The 20,120-nt window shown below is 37.9% G+C and overlaps 1 protein-coding gene across 1 annotated transcript in view; it reads right to left on the bottom strand.

Annotated features, from left to right (window-relative positions):
• LOC102477267 (ovostatin-like) overlaps positions 1 to 20,120 on the bottom strand; it is a 66,441-nt gene that overhangs the window by 7,554 nt on the left and 38,767 nt on the right. Inside the window, exons 17-26 of the mRNA XM_027766848.1 lie at positions 19,767 to 19,916; positions 18,696 to 18,866; positions 16,705 to 16,835; positions 11,072 to 11,300; positions 9,447 to 9,573; positions 8,598 to 8,716; positions 7,539 to 7,590; positions 5,708 to 5,791; positions 1,261 to 1,437; positions 1,022 to 1,103 (exon numbers count right to left, since the gene is read on the bottom strand). Coding sequence (XP_027622649.1) covers positions 1,022 to 1,103; positions 1,261 to 1,437; positions 5,708 to 5,791; positions 7,539 to 7,590; positions 8,598 to 8,716; positions 9,447 to 9,573; positions 11,072 to 11,300; positions 16,705 to 16,835; positions 18,696 to 18,866; positions 19,767 to 19,916 — 1,322 coding nt within the window. The remainder of the gene's footprint in view (positions 1 to 1,021; positions 1,104 to 1,260; positions 1,438 to 5,707; positions 5,792 to 7,538; positions 7,591 to 8,597; positions 8,717 to 9,446; positions 9,574 to 11,071; positions 11,301 to 16,704; positions 16,836 to 18,695; positions 18,867 to 19,766; positions 19,917 to 20,120) is intronic.

The raw sequence follows: 20,120 nt of genomic DNA, 5'->3' as shown, positions 1-20,120 counted from the left end.
TATTTTCATAGATGACACACAGAGCTCCAGAGGTTTAAATGGCTCACCAAACATGAAGAGCTAGGTTCATGTTTCAATATGGCTCTTTCTCCCCCGTGGACCAGCATTCCACCCAGGAAAGCACTAGGCCAGATTCATCTGTGTGTGTAGTAGTCCACACGTGCCATTATACGGCTTCTGCCTATAAACTCCTATAGCAATGCATGTATATTTGTGTTACATTTTTTCCTTATTTGTCTTTTCCTGATACACTACACACTTTACGAGCTCAACAATCACATGTACTATCAAGAGGCAAAATAATGTAGTGGGTAAACCTCAGATTCTGGAATGTTCTATGTCTGTCACATAATTGGCAATGTGAGCTTGGACATATTATTTAATCTATGTGTTATAGGCTAAAATGTGTTGTCACTTCTAATACCCCTAGCACCTCAGAAAATGACTATATTTGGAGATGGGCTCTTTAAAGAGGTTATGAAATTAAAGTGAAGCCATTTGGGTAGATCCTAGTCCAAGATGACTGATGTCCTTACAAGAAAAGGGAATTTAAAAATAGACATATACGGGCGCCAGCAGGTGGCGTGGTGGTTAAAAGAGAGAAAGTGAGAAATGAACCCTCAGAAAGGGGAAATGACCACACTGCAATCCCTTTCCCTCCATTCTCCTCTTGGGATTTTGGATATGCATGCACACGCTCCTGGAATGATTTTTACGTGGCTGTGTCTGTGACTTGAATCATGGTAGGCCATGTGGGAATCCAGCGCCTTAGCTACGAGGCTACCTGCTGGGCCCCCACCTAATAATTTACTTAGCATGCAATTTTTGGTAAGTAACAGCTAGCAATATCACGTCTTTAGCCTGAGAGATCAAGAATACTGTTAGAAGAAAGTTCATATGTGTGTGGAGACTTTTAAATAATTCGGGGCAGAGGATTCATAGTTTTTATAAAATTCTCAAAAATCTGCATGCAAAAACAAGTGTCTATAACCTCTGATATAAATAATAAAGAAATTCAAACCATGTGTTTCCTTGTCCATCATTATATCCAAAGGTACTGTATGATCCATCTAAGTGTTTATAAGAGAGTTGCTTCTGATAGCCTAGAAAGAGAAAAAAGATATTATTTTCTAATTTAAAAGTAATTATCCAGGAGAAGGATTATATTAATTGGATTTTTCTTTTTGTTTATAATCGCTTAAGTGAGATTTAGCTGAGATGAACAGAGTACTGACAAAACAATGCTTTCCGACGCCCTACCTTGGGTCAGATATCCGATGGCCTTAGATTTGATCTCTTCTGTCAGCTGCTCAGTCAGACCGAGATAGTCCAGGACGTAGACAGTGGGGGTAAACAACGCCATGTTCTGCTCTCCACAACCAAAAGGCATCCGGAGGAGACTCTGTAAGTTTTGCATGGCAGAACCAAGAATGTCCCCTGCAAAGGCAACGAAGTCAATAGAAATTATTTTATAAAATGGGTAAGATAAAAAAATATCAGTTTGTTTTCAGAATTTTATGTGATAGGCAGTTGAGATAATTGTACTTGGGTAGTATCTGAATCTCTCTTCTACGTGTGGGGGTCCATTCATAGAAGTAGCAAGCTATCCCAGGGTCTTGTTTCCAACACTGAGGTAGGACTCTCTTATCCAAGGTGGCAGAGCCAAGAGCAGAAGAGCCAAAAGTTTGTGAAAAATCAAAAGTCCTGGAGGGAGGCCAACAGGTTGTGTGGTGGTTAAGGTGCTGGACTCCCACATCGTCGACTGCGGTCCGAGTACTGGACCTGGGGGCTTGCTTTCTCTCTCTGGCTCTTTGTGTCTCTGTGTCTTTCTCTGGTGAGCTCACATACCCTGTAGTGAATTAAAACAATAATAAATAAAATGGAATAAATCATTCTTTTAAAAAAGCAAACCAAAAAAAAAATCCTGGTGAGCTCCCAGGGTGAAATAGAAAACTCCAGGACAATCCTCAATTCAAAAAGAACAGAATTGGGGCCCAAAATAAACATTTATAAAATGTTTATCATGCATTAAATACTGTTCTGAGCATTTTACTCATACCAATTCATCCAACCCTTATAAAAGTAATATAAACAGGTCCTATAATTCCCAATACTGAGAAAATCAAGTATAAAAAAGTTTTTTAAATTTCCCAGCATTATTCAAAGAGATGCAACAGAGTGAGGAATTAAGATCGGCAACGTAGCTTAGAGTGACTTGCCTATACGTGCTTTCCACCAATGCCTAATACAGTATCTCCTATGCACGCAGAGTATATCTGGAGGAATCGGTGCATCTCAACTCATTTAAGTTTTATAAGAACCCTATGGAATACGTAATATTATTATGTTTATTTAAGAGGTGGAGAAATGAGACACAGAGAGGTTAAGCAACTTGCTTGAAGTGATACAGCAAGTGGTAAATTTGGGACTCAAACCCTGTCAGCCTTCTGGGAGCCAGGTCTTTAATGAACTATGCTTAGCCACTGTAAAGAACTTCCAGTCAGAATATCAAAAGCATATCAAGTGTCTTTCTCCAATCACAGTGGTATGAAACTGGAACTCAGTAACAGGAAGAAATTCAGAAAACTCATGACTATGTGGACATTAAACAACATATACCTGTACAACAAATGAGTCGAAGAACAAATCAAAAGGAAAATAAGAAGATATTTTAAGATAAGCAGAAATGAAAACAAAACATAGTGAAATTTATACAAGGTAACAAAGATGTTCTAAGGACATTTATAGACATTTTCTCATTAGGAAAAGAGAGAGACCCAGCAGATGGTGCAATGGTTATGTTGCTGGACTCCCACGTAGTCGAGCGGGGTTTGAGTCCTGACCTGGTGGCTTCAAACATGTGTGCATGCGTGCTGAAAATCCCAAGAGGATTATGGAGGAGAAGGGATTGTGGTGTGGCCATCCCTCCAGGAGAGGGGTGATTTCTCACTTTCTGTCTCTCTGTCTCTTCTGTAAGGGCATGTGCCCTGTAGCAAAAATCTCTCTCTCTCAAAAAAAAGAGAAAGATCTCAAACTGCTTAACTTTACACTGAAAGGAACCAGGAAAAGAACAAACTAAGTCCACAGTTAGCAGAAAGAAGGAAATAATTATCAGAGTAGAAGTAAGTACTGGAAAAAAATAGGAAAAAATACGTAGTAATTTATCTTGCAAAAAGTTAAAATTGACAAACCTTTAGCTAGACTATCTAAGAAAGAAAGAGAAGACTCAAATAAGTAAGACCAGGAGTAGAAGAGGACACCTTACAACTGACTTACAGAAACACAGGCCGTTAGAGGCTACTGGAAACAGTTATGTGCCAATAAATTTGATAACATAGGGGAAAATGAACCGATTTCTAGAAATGTACTATTTTACCAAGACTGAAATCATGAAGAAATGGCAAATATGAACAGACCAATAATGATAAAGAAGATTTAATCTGTAATCAAAAATTTCCTAACGAAGAAAAGCCAGGATCAGAAGACTTTGCAGAGAATTCTATCAAACATTTTACAAAGAATTTATTCCAATCCTTCTTCAACTCTTTCAAAAAGTTGATGAAAAGGGTACACTTCCAAATTCATTGTATAAGGCCAACATTCCTCTGGTACCAAAGCCAGACAATAAGAAAACTGCAGGCCAATATCCCTGATGAACACAGATGCAAAAAAAAATTCAACAAATTTTCACATTAACTGGATAGAAATTGATCAGCAAAGAGACTGCAGGAAAATAAGGATTTAAGGTGGTTATCATGAATATGATTGTGTTTGTGATATTTGTTAGACATCATTTTGGTGATGAAATCGATTTGCTTAAAGTCAAAAACTCAGGTAAGCCATAACATTTATTTATTTATTTATTTATTTATTTATTTATTTATTTATTTATTTAGGAGAGGTTTTTGCTATAGGGCGCGTGCGCTCGCCAGACAGACAGAGAGAGACTGAGAGACAGAAAGCGAGAAATCACCCTCTTGGGGGGATGGCCACGCCACAATCCCTTCTCCTCCGTTCTCCTCTCGGGATCCTGGGCATGCACACACACACACCCAGCATGAGTCTTAAGCCACCGGGTCCGGGACGCAAACCACGGTCCACTACGTGAGAGTGCAGTGACATAGCCATTACGGTAACTGCTGGTCCCACATTTTTTAATTTTGATCTTGCAGGATGTCCTTGATGTAAGATACATATAATATATACATAATATATATGTAAATACACACACATATATATAAAATATGTATGTGTGTGTATATATATATATACACATACGTATGTATATATATATATATACTTTTTGTTGTTGTTTGGTTGGTTATTTTTCCAGCTGTTCATACTGTAATAATGTAGGATTTGACTATAATGCCATACAGAGGATAGAAACCCTTCCACCGTATTCTTCAAATTGCTATCCTTGATTTTTACCCTGGGCTGTATACAGGAAGTGGAGATAGGAGCTAAATAGCCTAGTGTTTAAAAGAATAATAGAACCAAATCATGAAGGGAACTGTCTTTGAAATCTTAAGGGGATAAGAAAACGGTTTTCTGTTTTCAACAGGGAAACAGTAATATATAAAAATAATTAAGAACAGATGACATTTAATTTTCACGTCGGGGAAGGATCTTCAAAAAGTTCATGGAAAACTATGTATGCAGTTCACATTTTTTTTCTGCCCCAAAATAAACTTGTACTTTCATTCTGTTTTTATAAACTTCCTAAAGTTCCCTTGTCTTTTAAGTTTCTACGTCTCAAAGTGTCTTATAGCTTTTTCTTAATTACCTGTAAGTTTTTCTATTTGTTGGCAAGATATTCGGGTTCTAGGTTTATAGGGTTTACAAGTTAAAAATAAAAAGTTCTGGGGTGGCTTTGGACTAGCCTGCAGGGACCGTCACTTTTGTTCAGAGTGTTATTTGCTCCTATTTGAGTGCCACAATTCCTACACAAAAGGATGAAATCGTGCTGGGGCCTAACAGAAATCACGGGTTTGTAAGATAAATCAGTACTTTCCTTTGGTGAGGTGGTCATCAGCAATACACCTGAAGGAAAGGCCAATGACAAGACTAGATGTGTGTGTCAGAGTCACTATGGCATTTAGAAAAGGAAAGAGCAAGAGGGCCAGCCCTGCAGTGCAGTGGTTAAGTGCTGTGTGTAGGAAGCTGGATCCCATATGACCACCCAGTTCAAATCATGGCATGGCAGCGTGAATAACACACTGGGGAAGAGTGCATGGGTGCCCAGGGCCAGCAGGTGGCATGATGGTTAAGGCGGTTGGACTCCCACATAATTGACTATGGCTTGAGTCCCAGACCTGGCAGCTTGCTTTCTCATTTTCCTCCTCTCTCTCTCTCTCTCTCTGGTCAATTTCACTAAAATAAAATAATTCTTTTTTTTTTTTTTTTTAAGGAGTGTATGGGTGCCTAACATCCTGACAGGAAGGAGGAGTAGAAGAAAGGGATTGTGGGGTGACCATGTATCATTAAGGGGTGCCTTTTCTCTCTCCTCTTCTTGTCTCTGTCTCTCTGGTGAGAACACATGCCCTTTGGCAACTGGGCAAAAAAGAAAACAAAGCAAAAAGAAAGAGTCAGAAAAATGAGAATAAGTTTTGGAGTGATTTATTAGTGGACTTGAGTGTACTTAGAATATCCAGTCAGATATTCCAAACTCAATCATCAAATTCTAAGACACATTTTTCAGACTTACCAAGGACAGAAAAATAAGCTCTAGCTGAATCTTTCACAAGATTTTCTGGCAAAGTTAGCACTACTGGTTGAGACACTGTGGATCCTAGGAAACACAAGTAAATTGAGTAAAATCAGAAATCATTTATTTAATAAAAAAACCCAGAGTTTTGTCTTTGGTTATAATTTACCCTCTTGATTAATAAATCAATTCATGTCTTTTTATTAACTATTCCCAAATATAAAATAATCAGAAAACATTTCAAAACGGTTCTTATAAATATAACTAATTAGATTTACTTTAAAATGTTCACAATCAATTACAATTTAACATAGGATAAAACTTTAACTTTCGAGAACACGTTACAATATACTGTGCACTTTCACGTGTTATTTAACTGGATTTCACCAAATAACTTATGAGATCTAGAGATCAGAAATGCACTCCCTATCTTCCATCCCCCAGTCTTGGGATAGAGAATGGAATGTTCAGACCAAAAGGAAATAAAATATTCAGAATGTCATATAATAAAAAATAATAAAACATAGCATATGGATGTAAGTTTTCAAATTCAGGATCAGCATCATTTACACACTAGTGTCAAAATATAGCACAACCTGAGTGTGCCCCTAAAGGTGATAAAATATTGAACAATGAAATGAGATTTCTGGCTTCTTTAACTATAGGAGACTTCAGTATTTCTAACATCCAAACAGACCAATAGTGGCAACTGCAAAATAACTGAGATAGTAGGAAAATAATCCTGCTGTGGTCTGGTATTAGAACAGAGCAATCTAATGGCTGCACTTTGAATCATAGAGATTTTTTGTTTATTTTTAAGAGATTTTTGCTATAGGGCATATACACTGGCCAGAGAGACAGAAAGTGGGAAATCCCCCCTGCGGGGGGGATGGCCACACCACAGTCCCTTCCCCTCCATTCTTCTCTTCAGACCTTGGGCACACACATACACATGCCCAGTGTGTTTTAAGCTCCCGGGTCTGGCCCTTGAACAGTGGTTGACTATGTGGGAGTCCAGCAACATAAACCATCATGCCATCTGCTGGTACCAAATAATAGAAAAAGTTTTAGGCAATTGATATGGGTCAAAACTCTGGATAGATAATCCTCTGGAGATGTGGTAACCAGAAAAAGACTTTTCAGAAATTGGTTCTGAGGCAGGATCATGAGAGAAGGGTCTAGAAATCACATACTAAGAGACAATTCTACTCTGGCTGAACTTTGACAGAACTTTCATAATAATAATCATTGTTTTAAAAAATGAAATCAAGGCTTCCCTGGGGAGGAACTAAGTAATAAGGATGAGAATTATACATAAGTCAAAGATGCTTAGATTTCTGAATTGGAAAGTAGAAAATAAATAAAAAAGACCTTGGGGACCAGCAGATGGTGTAATGGTTACATTGCTGGACTCCCATGTAGTCAACTGTGGTTCAAGTTCTAGACCCAGGGGCTTAAAACTCACGCTGGGCATGTGTACATGAATGCCCAAGATCCAGAGAGGAGAATGGAGGAGAAAGGATTATGGTGTGGCCATCTCCTCTGGGGGATGATGTCTTGCTTTCTGTCATTCTGTTTCTGTTTCTCTGGAGAGTGCATATGCCCTACAGCAAAAATCTCTCCTAAAAAAAAAGAAAGAAGACCCAAATGTTTTAAATTCACTTCAGCTTATGAAAGTTTAACTTTTATTACTTGGGAGTAATTTCATCTTTTCCAGTAGCCATATTTCTGAGGTGATAAATAATCAAACAGCTAATTCCAAAGCAAAGACAAATGGAGCTTCCATTCAAAGTTGCCATCATAGTAAGACTGTCTAAATGTGTCTACTTACCCGACGTACAAATAAGGGAGCCCTGTGTCATTTCCTTCTCAATACCTTCAGGCTGATGGTTGGACGAAGAAAGAGAGCAGTCATAATCAATGTTATAGATCAAGTAAATTCAGAAAATTCATGACAAATAATAATGTTTGATCAGGGACCAGCAGTTAGGGTAATGGCTATGTTGCTGAACTCCCATGTAGCCGACCATGGTTGGAGTCCCCGACCTGGTGGCTTAAACTCACACTGGGCACGTGTGCGTGCATGCCCAAGATCCCGAGAGGGGAATGGAGAAGGGATTGTGGCATGGCCATCCCCCCTGGGGGGTGAATTCTCGCTTTCTATCTCTCTGTCTCTCTCTGTCTTTCTGGCAAGTGCATGTGCCCTATAGCAAAAACCTCTCCAAAAAAGAAAAATAATAAAAATAATGTTTGAACAGATCAAATCTTCCTCAAACAATTATTCCAGATAACGAATCTACGAATATCTGCCCACGATAATAGAGAAATGAGCAATTCCTTTTGGCATGCTATAGATTAGCTGAATGTTGCTAAAATTAAGGGCAAGGATTTTCTCAAAAGTTCTTTGATTCCTAAAATCTTGTTACTCTATTCCAAGAATATCACACAAACGGTCTTCAAAAAGTTAATAGAAATGAGTATTACAATAAAGCTCATACTTTAATTCTATTTTTCCATGTCCTGTTGTACATTGATTGTAAATGTCTGTGTAGAGTTACTCAGTGTCTTTTCTTGGTCTTTTCCAAATATTTAGCTAAAATATTGTGCTTTATGTTTGGATCAGTGACTCCTTCTATTTCTATAAACATTGAAAGGAATATTTGCACTTCTTTACAAGGTAAACATTCTGATTTACGTTGAAGATAGAAGAGTAAGTTTCAAATTGTGTACAATATGAGGTGATGACAGGTGCTTGCAATGGTGGATGTCTTTAGTTCCCTAATTTGATCAATAGACAATGGATGCATCATTTGAAAAACAAAGAGGTCAACATTATGAAGTATAGACAGGGTTTCCCTCAAGGCTCGTAAGTTTGACTTTGAGGCCATACCTCTACCAGCAATGGTTTGATCACTGTGTCTCTCCAACCAATGTCTAGAGCCTTGGGTGACCCATTCTCGCAGCCATTATTTGGCAAGGTTTCAGCCGTGACTGTGAGGTTGACTGCACCTTAAATGCGAAGAAATGTAAATGACAAAGTTATTTGAATGGAGAGTCAAGGAGACAGCTATCTTTTGAACCCTAACTGGAGGTAAATTATAAAAGTACTTAAAATTTTACAGTTGAGAGAATAAAGCATAGTAAATATGAACTCTTAATGTGAAGACATGATCCCAACTCCCCACCTGTGTCCCCAGGTGCCTTGGTCTAGGGTTGTAGAAGAGAAGTACTATAATAAGAACAGCATGCAGATAAGTGGAGGTATTAGCAATAGTAAAATGGCTGTACAGAGAAATAGCATAACTCAAACTGCCATGTTTTGAACACATCCCCTATAAGTGCGTGTGTTGTGAGTTGATTATATTGTAAAGGTATTAAGTGCACTTAATTCCTTCACACTGTCCCCAGGAAGAGGTGTTTGGATGTGATAATGTCATCCGGGAGAGGCCTCTATGACTGAGTTATGACAAGTGTACAAGCAAAGGAAATGAGATCAGAAGAGCAGAGGAAGAGAAAGCCCCACAGATTATAGTCCACACTCTGTTAAAACTCTGCCTTCTGCCATGAGGGATGCGTTTGGCCTTTTCAGCTACCAGAATTATGAGTTATTAAATTGCTGTTTTTTATAATTCACCCAGCCTCATGTATAATATGTTCGTTAGTACCACAATAATGTATCAAGACATAAACTCTTAGGAGGATTTACAAAGGAAGATGAAAACCTAACTACAAATCTCACCTAGTATTTGGGGGGTCATCAGCCAAGTGAAGGTTCTTTTCTCGCTGCTGCACGTACAAACATTTTTATCTTCAGTTGAGAGAGGTCTGGCTTGGTAACCCCTAGATGCTCTCAGTACAGTATTAATCTGTGAACGACAAACATGAAAAGAGCGAAAGGGAATTCAATCCGTTCCATATATCAATAGTATAGTCATGGGTACATGAGAAGTTTAAAAGAAAATTTTTCTGCAGGAGAAATAATGGTTTCCAGACCATGGGGAAACTCTCAAAACCTTGCTACATTATTATTATTATTATATAACCTTTGGCATTTATTTTGAAAAAGTAGTATTTAGGTCTTTTCACAATGGTGTATTATTTCGGAGAACTGCAGCAAAACAAGTAGTTTTTTTATAAACCAAATATGGGTTGATTAAGTTATCATAAGTTCTTTTGAGCCTCAGTTTCTTTTATCTTACCAATAAACTGAGGCCATTGTGATCTACGGCTCACAGTTGTGCTGTATGCTATATAGCAGATAACATATGTACAGCACTGAGAATCGTGCATCCCAACTGAAGCTCACAGAAACTTAATCACTGAGAAGCAAACATAAATGTCCCTGGATGTGAAAAACATGATTTCTTTTATTTTTTCCTTATAAAATAGCTATTACTGGTCCAGTTGTGATGGCATAGGCAGTAAATAAAGCAACTCTCTGTGGTGCTGAAGCCACATGGAGGACCATAGTTCAGATCCTAGCTCAGTCTGAACGTGCTGGCCATGAGCACAGGTTTGTGATTCTGGCTGTTTAGAAGGCTACAGTGGGGAAATGACAGTATGATGAGACTCTCCCAAGGTCTTTCCCTCTCCCTATCTCTATATCCCTCATGAAAAAAAAATGTAAAAAAAAATAAAAAGGCTACTGGGAGCCAGCAGGTGGTGTGGTAGTTAAGGCAGCTGGACTCCCACATGTTTGATTGTGGTTCAAGTCCCAGACCTGGTGGCTTGAATGTCATGCCAGGCATGGGTGCATGCGTGCCCAAAATCCTAGCAGGAGAATGGAGAAGGCACTGTAGCATGGCCATTCCTTTTGGATGGTGATTTCTCACGTTCCTTCTCACTGTCTCTCTCTATGGTAAGAGCATGTGCCCTAAGGCAAAATCCTTAAAAAAAAAAAAAAGGCTATTACTTAATGCTGCACCCTGATAAACTGAATCAGTTGGCATGCTTCAATTTTTTTTTCAATAAATAGTATTATTTAAAGTAAGACTATGTAGGTCAAGTATATTATTTGGCATATACCTGATATGTCATTCTGTAATTATTGTTTACTAGTTCTGATTAAATTATTAGATGTCAACAAAGATTTGGGTTTGGAGGGTCATACCACATTTTAAACCATATTGAAAAAAGAAGACGAATCATCTGACATACTAAAGGCCACATTGTTATTACAGATAATTTTATAGAAATTCATTATTTAGATAAGAATTAAAAAGAAAGGACAAAACCCCTTATACCTATCATTTGAAGTGTATTGTCCAAAGCTCATCCTCTATATTGCCTCATTCAATTTTCCTAAGTACCCACCCTAATGACTTGCCAACACCATTTTACACTCTGATAAACCAAGGATATTACCTCAATGCATCTGTTCAGGTGGTTGAAGGTGTTAGCCTTCAGGATGAATGCTTCTCCTCGAACCACTGAGTACGGGAAAGTGAGTTCCACAAAGAAGGGCTGAAAAGCCGTCAGGGAGTTAGTTGGGGAGATGCCAAACCCAGTCCTGTCACTCATGCAGAGTCCATTGGTTTTCCATTGCGTAATGGTATCAGGAACAGTAAGACTGAGGTCAGCCTTGCCTGTGGAGCTAAATCAGAAATCCAGATAAAATTGAAGAGAGGAACTGTCAGTTAATGTTATGTAATTAAATCATTTCATTTACTTAAAGCTTTATATTTCTTTCTTTGATTGTTTGGTATTGTACTAATCTATAGTAGGTAAATTCTTCCTCTGGTTAGCTCTGTGCTGTACTTATTCTCAAAGAAGTTCAGAATCAAGTTTCTATGCTCAATGCACTAACTTTCCATATCTTTATATTTATTTATTTATTCAAGATTTTTTCCCCTGTAGTGTGCTCAACAGAGAGAGAGACAGAGAGAGAGAGAAAGTGAGAAATCATCCTCCAGGGGTGGATGGCCATACCACAATCCCTTTCCCTCCACTCTCTTCCCAGGATCCTGAGCACACACGTACATGTGCCTGGTGTGTTTCAAAGTCCTAGGTCCAGGAGTTGAACCGTGGTTGGCCATGTGAGAGTCCAGCATCTTAACCACTACGCCACCTGCTGGCCCCAAATTCCTACGTTGTAAAAATTACCTTTGACTCTACTCTGTTTCTTCATTTTGAGAGCTTGACTTTAAATTTTATTAATGCTTTATATTTTCTTGTAATCTGTATCAAATTATAAACTATTGAAATAGTTGACATTGGCATGAATTGCTCACTTTCTTGTAAAATACTGGCAAATGTAATTGTATCTGTGTGCATTTACACCCTGTTCATTATCAGTGGACACCATGAGTAGTTTTTAATACAAAGTATTTAGAAATGCTGAGTAAGCAGGATAATAAATAACTCACTTAATTGATTCAAAATACATACGTTAGTGTCTATTATGTTTAAGTTTCCCTATAAGTAAATTATACCACATTCGTCCAACTTTACTGATAGGTTTAGAAATGTGAGCTCTTTGGCATAGTTTCCAAGATTAAAATCTATGCTTTTGCCTTATACTTGAATTTCTTATGGCACCTTCTTAGAAACTCATTTTTCTAAACCTCCTTTCTTTTCTTCCTCCTTTTCATTCTTTCTTTCTTTCTTCTCCTTTTCTTGCTTCTCCACATTTTTCCCTCCTTCCTTCTTAAATCTATGTGCTGAAGATACACGTATGAGTTTTATGTTATTAAGTTGAGTATTATGTTGAGTGTTAGGTAAATCATGTCGTACAACAACAACCAAAATTTCAGTCTGTTTTTGGTCTCCCATACAACTTTTCTTTCAACAAATTTAAATTCTCATAAAAAATAAATGATAGCCCCCTGGTACAGGTGGTGGGGCACTTCTGTACAATACTATGGTCATAGAGGAAGACCTGAGTTTGGTTCCTGGTTGACTTGAATATTCTTGGTGTAGCCATGATCTTGGTTGACTGAAGGATATGGGAGGATTATATAGGAGCAAGACCCTGTCAGGGTAAGTCTTTCTCTCTCTCTCTCAAGAAATAAAGAGACTTAAAAAAAAAAGATAAAAAACTATAAGAGAAATAAGGGGAAAATGAAAGAAAGCAGAAAGCAAAAGGAAGAGAGAACTGAATAGAAAACGATCCAAGGCGCTCCAGAACTTTGAATTCACTCCCTTCATTTTCAGTCTTTTGAACACATTTATTTTTATAAGGCTGAGAAATATAATGAACAGTTTCTCTTGCTTACTGATAAAACAAAAATTAAATGAGAAAACCATAAAAAAACTCACTCAGTTGTGATCAGATTCCAAATCCAAGTTTCAGGAAATGATGTCCTCAGAGTTTCCATATAAGATCCAGGAGTTTGAAAACCGTCACTTAAACCTGAAATCAGTCTTGAAGAACCAGCTACAAGAGAGGACTTCGAATGTTATTTCCACAAAGAAATGCTAACTATTCGAGGTGATATACATGCAAATTAGCCTGAATTGTTCATTCTGCAATATGTACATGTTGAAACATCACGTAATACCCCATAAATATATACAATTATTCTTTGTCAATTAAAAAAATAAAGACTATCTGAAGAAAAGCTAAATACAATATCAAAAAACAACTAGCTATTTTACACCTAAACCATCAAATTTAACTTCTAAGAAAAAGAAAGTTACATTTTAAGGGTTAGATTTAATTTTAACAGCAGCCAGCAGTTACTGAATTATTGTTCCATCTCAGTCAGTATTGAAAATGGTTTTTACATATGTTAACTCACTCAGTCCTCACAGTAATCTCTGACAAACTTTAAGATCCCATTTCTAGATATGCTTTGTCTTTGGTGAATAATCTACAGATAGCTTACACGTGTTTCTTAACATGTAATAGGAATATTAATTATTCAACTCAATCAAGTGTTGATATTTTGTCACATTGTACTTAAAAATTCATTACACAGGTAATATGGAATTACATTAGTCTATAAAATAATTAGAAGACTAAATAAAATCAAAATTCTCTTTGACCTCTATCATCAATTCCCACTATTGTCTCTCAGTAGGTCTTACTAATACTATACTCCTTTTAATATAATTTTCCCAATTGTCTATTTAGTCACAAGTGTAATTGCCTTTGGTCATGGTGTTCTTGTTCATCTTTCCTAGTCTTTCAGTTTAAGCCACTGGGTCTGGGACTCGAATAAATATTTCATAGGAATGTATGGTTCTCATTGTGAGAACATATTCCAGTGGGGGTTTGCAGGTACATTTAAAGTCACAATAGCATATCCACTGGGAAACGCTCCTGATTCCTTATTCCAGGCTTTGGCTGTGGGCTGTAGTCGCGTCCAGGCTGATTCCACAATCCCAGCCCCCACCGATGTGTGGATGGTGTAGTAGCACATTTCTGGTCTCGGTCACAATGGATCATGCATTTTCAGTACTTGTGCTGACCCACACGATCACGCCAGTGTCCTGTTCAGAACTACTACCAATCAGTGCTAGCCAGAGCTATGAAGTATTTGTTTATTTTAGGAATAACTCTACGTTTACCCTGTAATACTGTTTGGTTTCCCTTTTCTATTTTTAGCCCATCTTTCTACTTGTAAATGTACCAACAATAGTTATGTATAATTCACATAGCATTATGTGAATATTATGTGTACATATTTAGACAGCCCCTCTTCTTCCTGAAGTACCCATCTTCCCATATTTTTGCACTCTACTGTATTTTGCATATATCTTAGATATGTGTATATACTTCACAAATAGATAATTTTGTTTAGTGGGTTTGTCTTTTCTAACATCACATAAATGATATTATAATTCAAATTTTCTATGTTTCTTTTTCTACTCATAACTTTGCTCTTGATTCAGGTATCTGTGATGGATACAGGTTGATCCCACACTTTGGCTATTGTGCACAGTGCTACAAGAAACATGGAAGCGTAATGTGGTGTGTGTGCCCAATGGAGTTAGCATCCAGCCATTTAAAAAAAATTTTTTTTTTATAGGGTGCGTGCGCTTGCCAGAAAGATAGAGAGAGAGACAGAGAGACAGAAAGTGAGAAATCACCCCCCAGAGGTGTTTGCCACACTGCAATCCCTTCTCTTCCATTCTCCTCTTGGGATCCTGGGCACACATACACACATGCCCGGCATGAGTTTAAGTCACTGAGTCTGGGACTCGAATCATGGTCAACTACATGGGAGTCCAGCGACATAGCTATTACACCAACTGCTGGTCCCGAACAGTCAGCCATTAAGTAGTGAAATCCTGTCATCCGAGACATGGATGAACCTGGAGAGCAAGAGGAGTGGGTTATGGTGTTTTAAGGCACTGTAAGTGACTGACTGTAGTTAATAACAATGTATTGTATGTTCAAAACTAGATAGAAGAGAGGATTTTGAATGTGCTCACCACAAAGAAATAATGACTATTTGAGGTGATGGAGTGCTCATTACCCTGATTCTAATCATTGCACAATGTATACGTGTATAGAAACACCACATTGTACTCCACAAATATGTGCAATTATTATGTGTCAATTAAAAATGGAAAGACTTTGCTTTGAAAGCATATCTTTTTAAAAATTCTTTTATAATTTACTTATTTTTAGACTTATTTATTTATTTATTTACCAGAGGGTGTGACTTGCCAGCGGGATAGAGGGTGGGAGTAGGAGGGGGAGGGAGAGGGAGAAAACATTCCCGAATGGAATGTGGTCCTACTGCAATCTGTACTCTTCCATTTCTTCACCCTGTCCGAATTTTGGGCACACATTTGCATGCACCTGGTGTTTTTTTCAAGTGCCAGGAGCAGGATTTGAACCATAATCAGCCATGTGTGATCCAACTTTCATAACTACTGGTCCAGGAGCCCAGCTCCTTAAAATGTGTCCGTGTTGCATCTAAGTGCACCGCAATATTCCACAGTGTGTATTCACTATATATGACTTAATCTGTCCTGTAGTAATGGTAACCTGGTTTCCACTTCATGCCAGACGTACCACAATATGCTAGGTGTGACTCATCCACGTAAGAGTCAAAATGCCATGTTGTTTATGCCAAGAGGCGGAACTCCTGCATTAGAAGGTGTAAATGTATTAATTTAAGTACTGTCAGATGCCACACAACAGCTGCATCCTTCAGTCGTACTGCAAATAGTGCATGGAGTGTTCCTATTCGCTTTAATTGAATAATTAGTATCTGATTTTTCTTTTTTCTCTTTTTTGCCATTAGCATATGTGTTAACTTGTTTCTCAATTTTTAAATTTTTTTCTGACTATTAGTGAAGTTAAATATCCCTTTATAAATTTTTACCTAATTGGCCCCTCTTCTTTGCATCATGTCTTCACATTTTTTGCTATTTTGAAGTTTTTGCAGACAGTTCTTTGTATAGTTCTTGATATCATTCAGGTTTCTAACCAAAGGTCACCTCTTCATAGAGGTTTTTGTTTTGTTTTTACTTTCCAGAGCATCCTATCTAAAATAGCACCCTCACCTTGTCCCTTATTTTATCATGTTTGTTTTATTTTATATTTTATTTGCAGTAGTTCCTCAAGGGGCAGTAAAGCATGATAAAGAAACAAGACTTGGGGACAGAATGCCCAGATCATAATCCCGCCTCTGTCACTGGGCAGTTCCCTTTACCCCCTTAGCCTTAATTTTCCTCATTGGTAACTAGCAGGTGATAGTTTCTAATCTGCGGACTGTGATGAATAAATGGGTTGATAATGTGAAAGATTTAGAACACTGCTTGGCACATAGCAATACTTCAGTCAAGATGAACTATTGGAGCCCTTATTACTATCTGAAACTATGCCATTTATATATTGTCTGCTTCTCAAGTTCAATGTAAATTCCATGCATATGAAGAGTGGGCTGCTTACACTCGCTGTATTTCTAACATTCCATACGACAGGCGCAACTAAATGAATGAAAAAAAAAAAAAAAAGCCTCCCCTGTTTCCCTCAGATCCGTTTATAAAAGGTAAGAGGTGATAAGCTATCAAACGATCTTCTGCCCTTCGCATTGTACCATGACTCACATGCATAGCCATAGTCGATGTAATCGTAGCCATGTTGGTCGTCACAGCCACGATGTCTGGAATCCTCACACAGCACGGGTTTCCGGAGGTGAGAGTTGGTAAAGACCTTCAGTCCCATTGCCTTTCAATATAAAATTAGTTTCAGGTCACACAACAATGTAGACTAGCACTTTGGACCTTTATAAAATTCTGTATCTATTTTTAATTTCCTCCTATTTATTTTCCCAACTGTAATTGTCACATATTGAGAGACACTTTACTACCATTTTCCAAATTCCATGTTTTCAATTTTCTTCGTTTCTATGATTTTAAAGGCCTTTTCTTTGTTTTCCTGATTAATAGCTTTTGATGAAACCGTTTTTTTGTTTGTTTGTTTGTTTGGTTTTGTTTCGAGAGGTTTTTGGTATACGGTGCATGTGCTCACCAGAAAGGCAGACAGAAACTGAGAAATGACTCCCTAGGGTGGATGGCCATGCCGCCGCAATCCCTTCTCCTCCACTCTCCTCTTGGGATCTTGGGCACACACGCACACGCCTCCGGCATGAGTTTAAGCCACTGGGTCAGGGCGCGTACTGCGGTCAACTACATGAGAGTCCAGTGACATAGCCATTACTCCAACTGCTGGTCCCAAAACCATTTTTTTTTTTTAGACGTTTTTGCTATAGGGTGCGTGCGCTCACCAGATTTTTTTTAGAGACAGAAAGTGAGAAATCACCCCCCGGGGGATGGCCATGCCACAATCCCTTCTCCTCCATTCTCCTCTCGGGATCTTGGGCATGCACACACACGTACCCAGCATGAGTTTAAGCCACCAGGTCTGGGACTCGAACCGCGGTCGACTACATGGGAGTTCAGCGACATAGCCATTACACTAACTGATGGTCCCTCCAAAACCTTTTAATAAGAAAGGACCCCCCAAAAAATAATCCCTATTTTACTATATAGTCCATAGTATTTCCCACCACATATTCATACTTTGAATTTGCCATTTTTGTTGATGTGGTGATAGTATTTCACTTGTTTATACTTTTTTTAAAATTTATTTAGCTTTATTTTAGCTTTATTTATTATGATTATTATTATTATTATTATTTTCACATGAGTTTTGCCAGAGAAAGACAGAGAGACAAAGAGAGAAAGAGAGAGAGAGAGAGAGAGAGAGAGAGAGAAGCCGCCCGGTCCAGGACTGGAACCGTGGTCGGCCATGTGGGAATTCCAGCATCTTAACCACCACACCACTTGCTGGCCCCTTGTTTATACTTTTAACATCAACATATTTAGATGTAAGAATGAAGTAGAGATGTATATTTGATACCTAGTATATATTTTATGTCAGGTAAAGTGTTAATTTTCACAGATATTAATTCTTTTACTCATATTGTATTATTAGTTCTTTATGATATTGTTATTTTACATTATTTTATTATTAATTACATTATTTTATTATTAAATTTACAATATTTAAATAAATTTATAATAATACATACTCTTTTGCTAATATAGTCTCTGAAATATTGGTTTTTAGGTACTATCATTACAAATGAGTGCTCTGAGAATTCTTAAAAACCCACACATAGGACCAGCAGGTGGCATAGTGGCTAAGGCAGTGGAGTCCCATATGGCTGACTGGGGATTGATTCCTGGACCCAGTGTCTTCAAACTCATGCTGGACGTGATGCCTAAGACCCCAAGAGGAGAATGGAGAAGGGATTGCAGGGTGGCCATCCCTCCCAGGAGGTGATTTCACTAGGAATGAATGTACCTGTGACATGAGGTTGGCTGAGGCTTGTGAGGGAGGGGGCTGATCTTAATGTTGAGACCCTGTTGGGGTATATTTCTCTCTCTCCCTCTCTCTCTCACTCATGGAAGACATATATAACTAAACCAAAAGACCCCACAAGACAGATATTTCTTTGCTATTTTACTCTACCTTATTTGTATATTGTCACACATTTTACATCTTAAGAAATAATTGTCTTACCTTCACAAGGTCATAGGCATCCTGCCCAAAGTCGGCCCACACGGGCTTGTAATAAATTCCATTGTAAAGAATGTGCTCATTCTGGAGGCATGGCATTTTAGGGCCGTCTTCTAAGTTAAGTCCTTTGAAATAATAACCATACAGGTCCTTGTAATGTAGCTGATTATATACCTAAATAGCAGAAGAGTGTCAACCACGCAATTTCTTATAGAAAACAATTCATACTTATTCCAAAAGCAGTGTGTCAATAACCTACACAATCCTATGGGAATCCTGTATACAATTGTCACCATATCTCTTTTAAATAAATAGTTACTAGGAAAGTCTAGGATTGCAGAGCTGTAAAGATTTTGAAATGGTATCTAATCAGTTAAACAATTGTTGGCTTTATGGCATTAAAACCAATGAAGATAAATGAGACTCATTGGATTTTAGTAGCTTCCAGATAAAAAGACTCCTCAGTTTTCTTTGACTCATTCCAGGACATTGTCAGACAATGCCCTTAGTTAATTTACTGATTATCTTTTATGTCTAAGATTATTCATTAACCAAATGGAAATATTACGTCAATTCTATAGGGTTAGTATGAAAATAAAATGAAATAATGCATATCAGAATACTCAGTAGATTGCATGTCAAATAGCAGACATTTAGCAAGTGTTAGTATTTTTAAAAGTGTTACTTTTAGCATAAGATAATTAGTATAACCAGGCTAAATAGAGTTCATTTTACATGATTTCTTTTTTCTTTTTCTTTGAATAATTATTTTATTTTATTTCACTTATTTATTTTTAATTTGATCAGAGAGGGACAGAGTGAGAAAGAGAGAATGGAAGAAAGCAAGCTGCCGGGTCTGGGACTCGAACCATGGTCAGCCATATGGGACTCCAGGGCCCTTAACCACCACTCCACCAGCTGGCCCCCATTTTACGATTCCTAATCTGATTTTATTCCTGGGAGTCCAGTCAATTTACTTGCTTTCTAGTTTATTTAAGGCTTCCAATTTGTATCTAAAGGTAAAGATCGATAACCAAAAGCTGGTGGTAAATAAAGGTGGGTGCAATCACTCACACTTTGCGCTGACAGCTGGCCATAGCTCCTTAGTAGCAATATACTTTGATCTACACCCCAAAGAGCACAAAGAGAGTGTGGAGCAGCTGAGACTTGAAGACTGATATTGGATCCTGGTAAACTTTTTTCTTTAGAAAACTTTAAGTTGACCTGAAGGTGGAAAATACACAAAAAGGCAAAAAGATCGTAAGCCATGTGAGAAGCATCATCTCTGAAACTACTCTTGACTTCATTGTAGCACACACATTCGAAGGGTTTTCTGAGACTTCCATAATCTAGAAGAACAGCAATATCCACGGGAATGCTGTCACCATGGTGTTTGTTAGAAAAACTGGCCACTTAAAGCTAGTGCAC

Source organism: Tupaia chinensis, unplaced genomic scaffold, assembly GCF_000334495.1.
Source record: "Tupaia chinensis unplaced genomic scaffold, TupChi_1.0 Scaffold143747_1, whole genome shotgun sequence".
Classification (NCBI taxonomy): Eukaryota; Metazoa; Chordata; class Mammalia; order Scandentia; family Tupaiidae; genus Tupaia; species Tupaia belangeri.
This window is presented reverse-complemented; position numbering and strand designations above follow the sequence as displayed.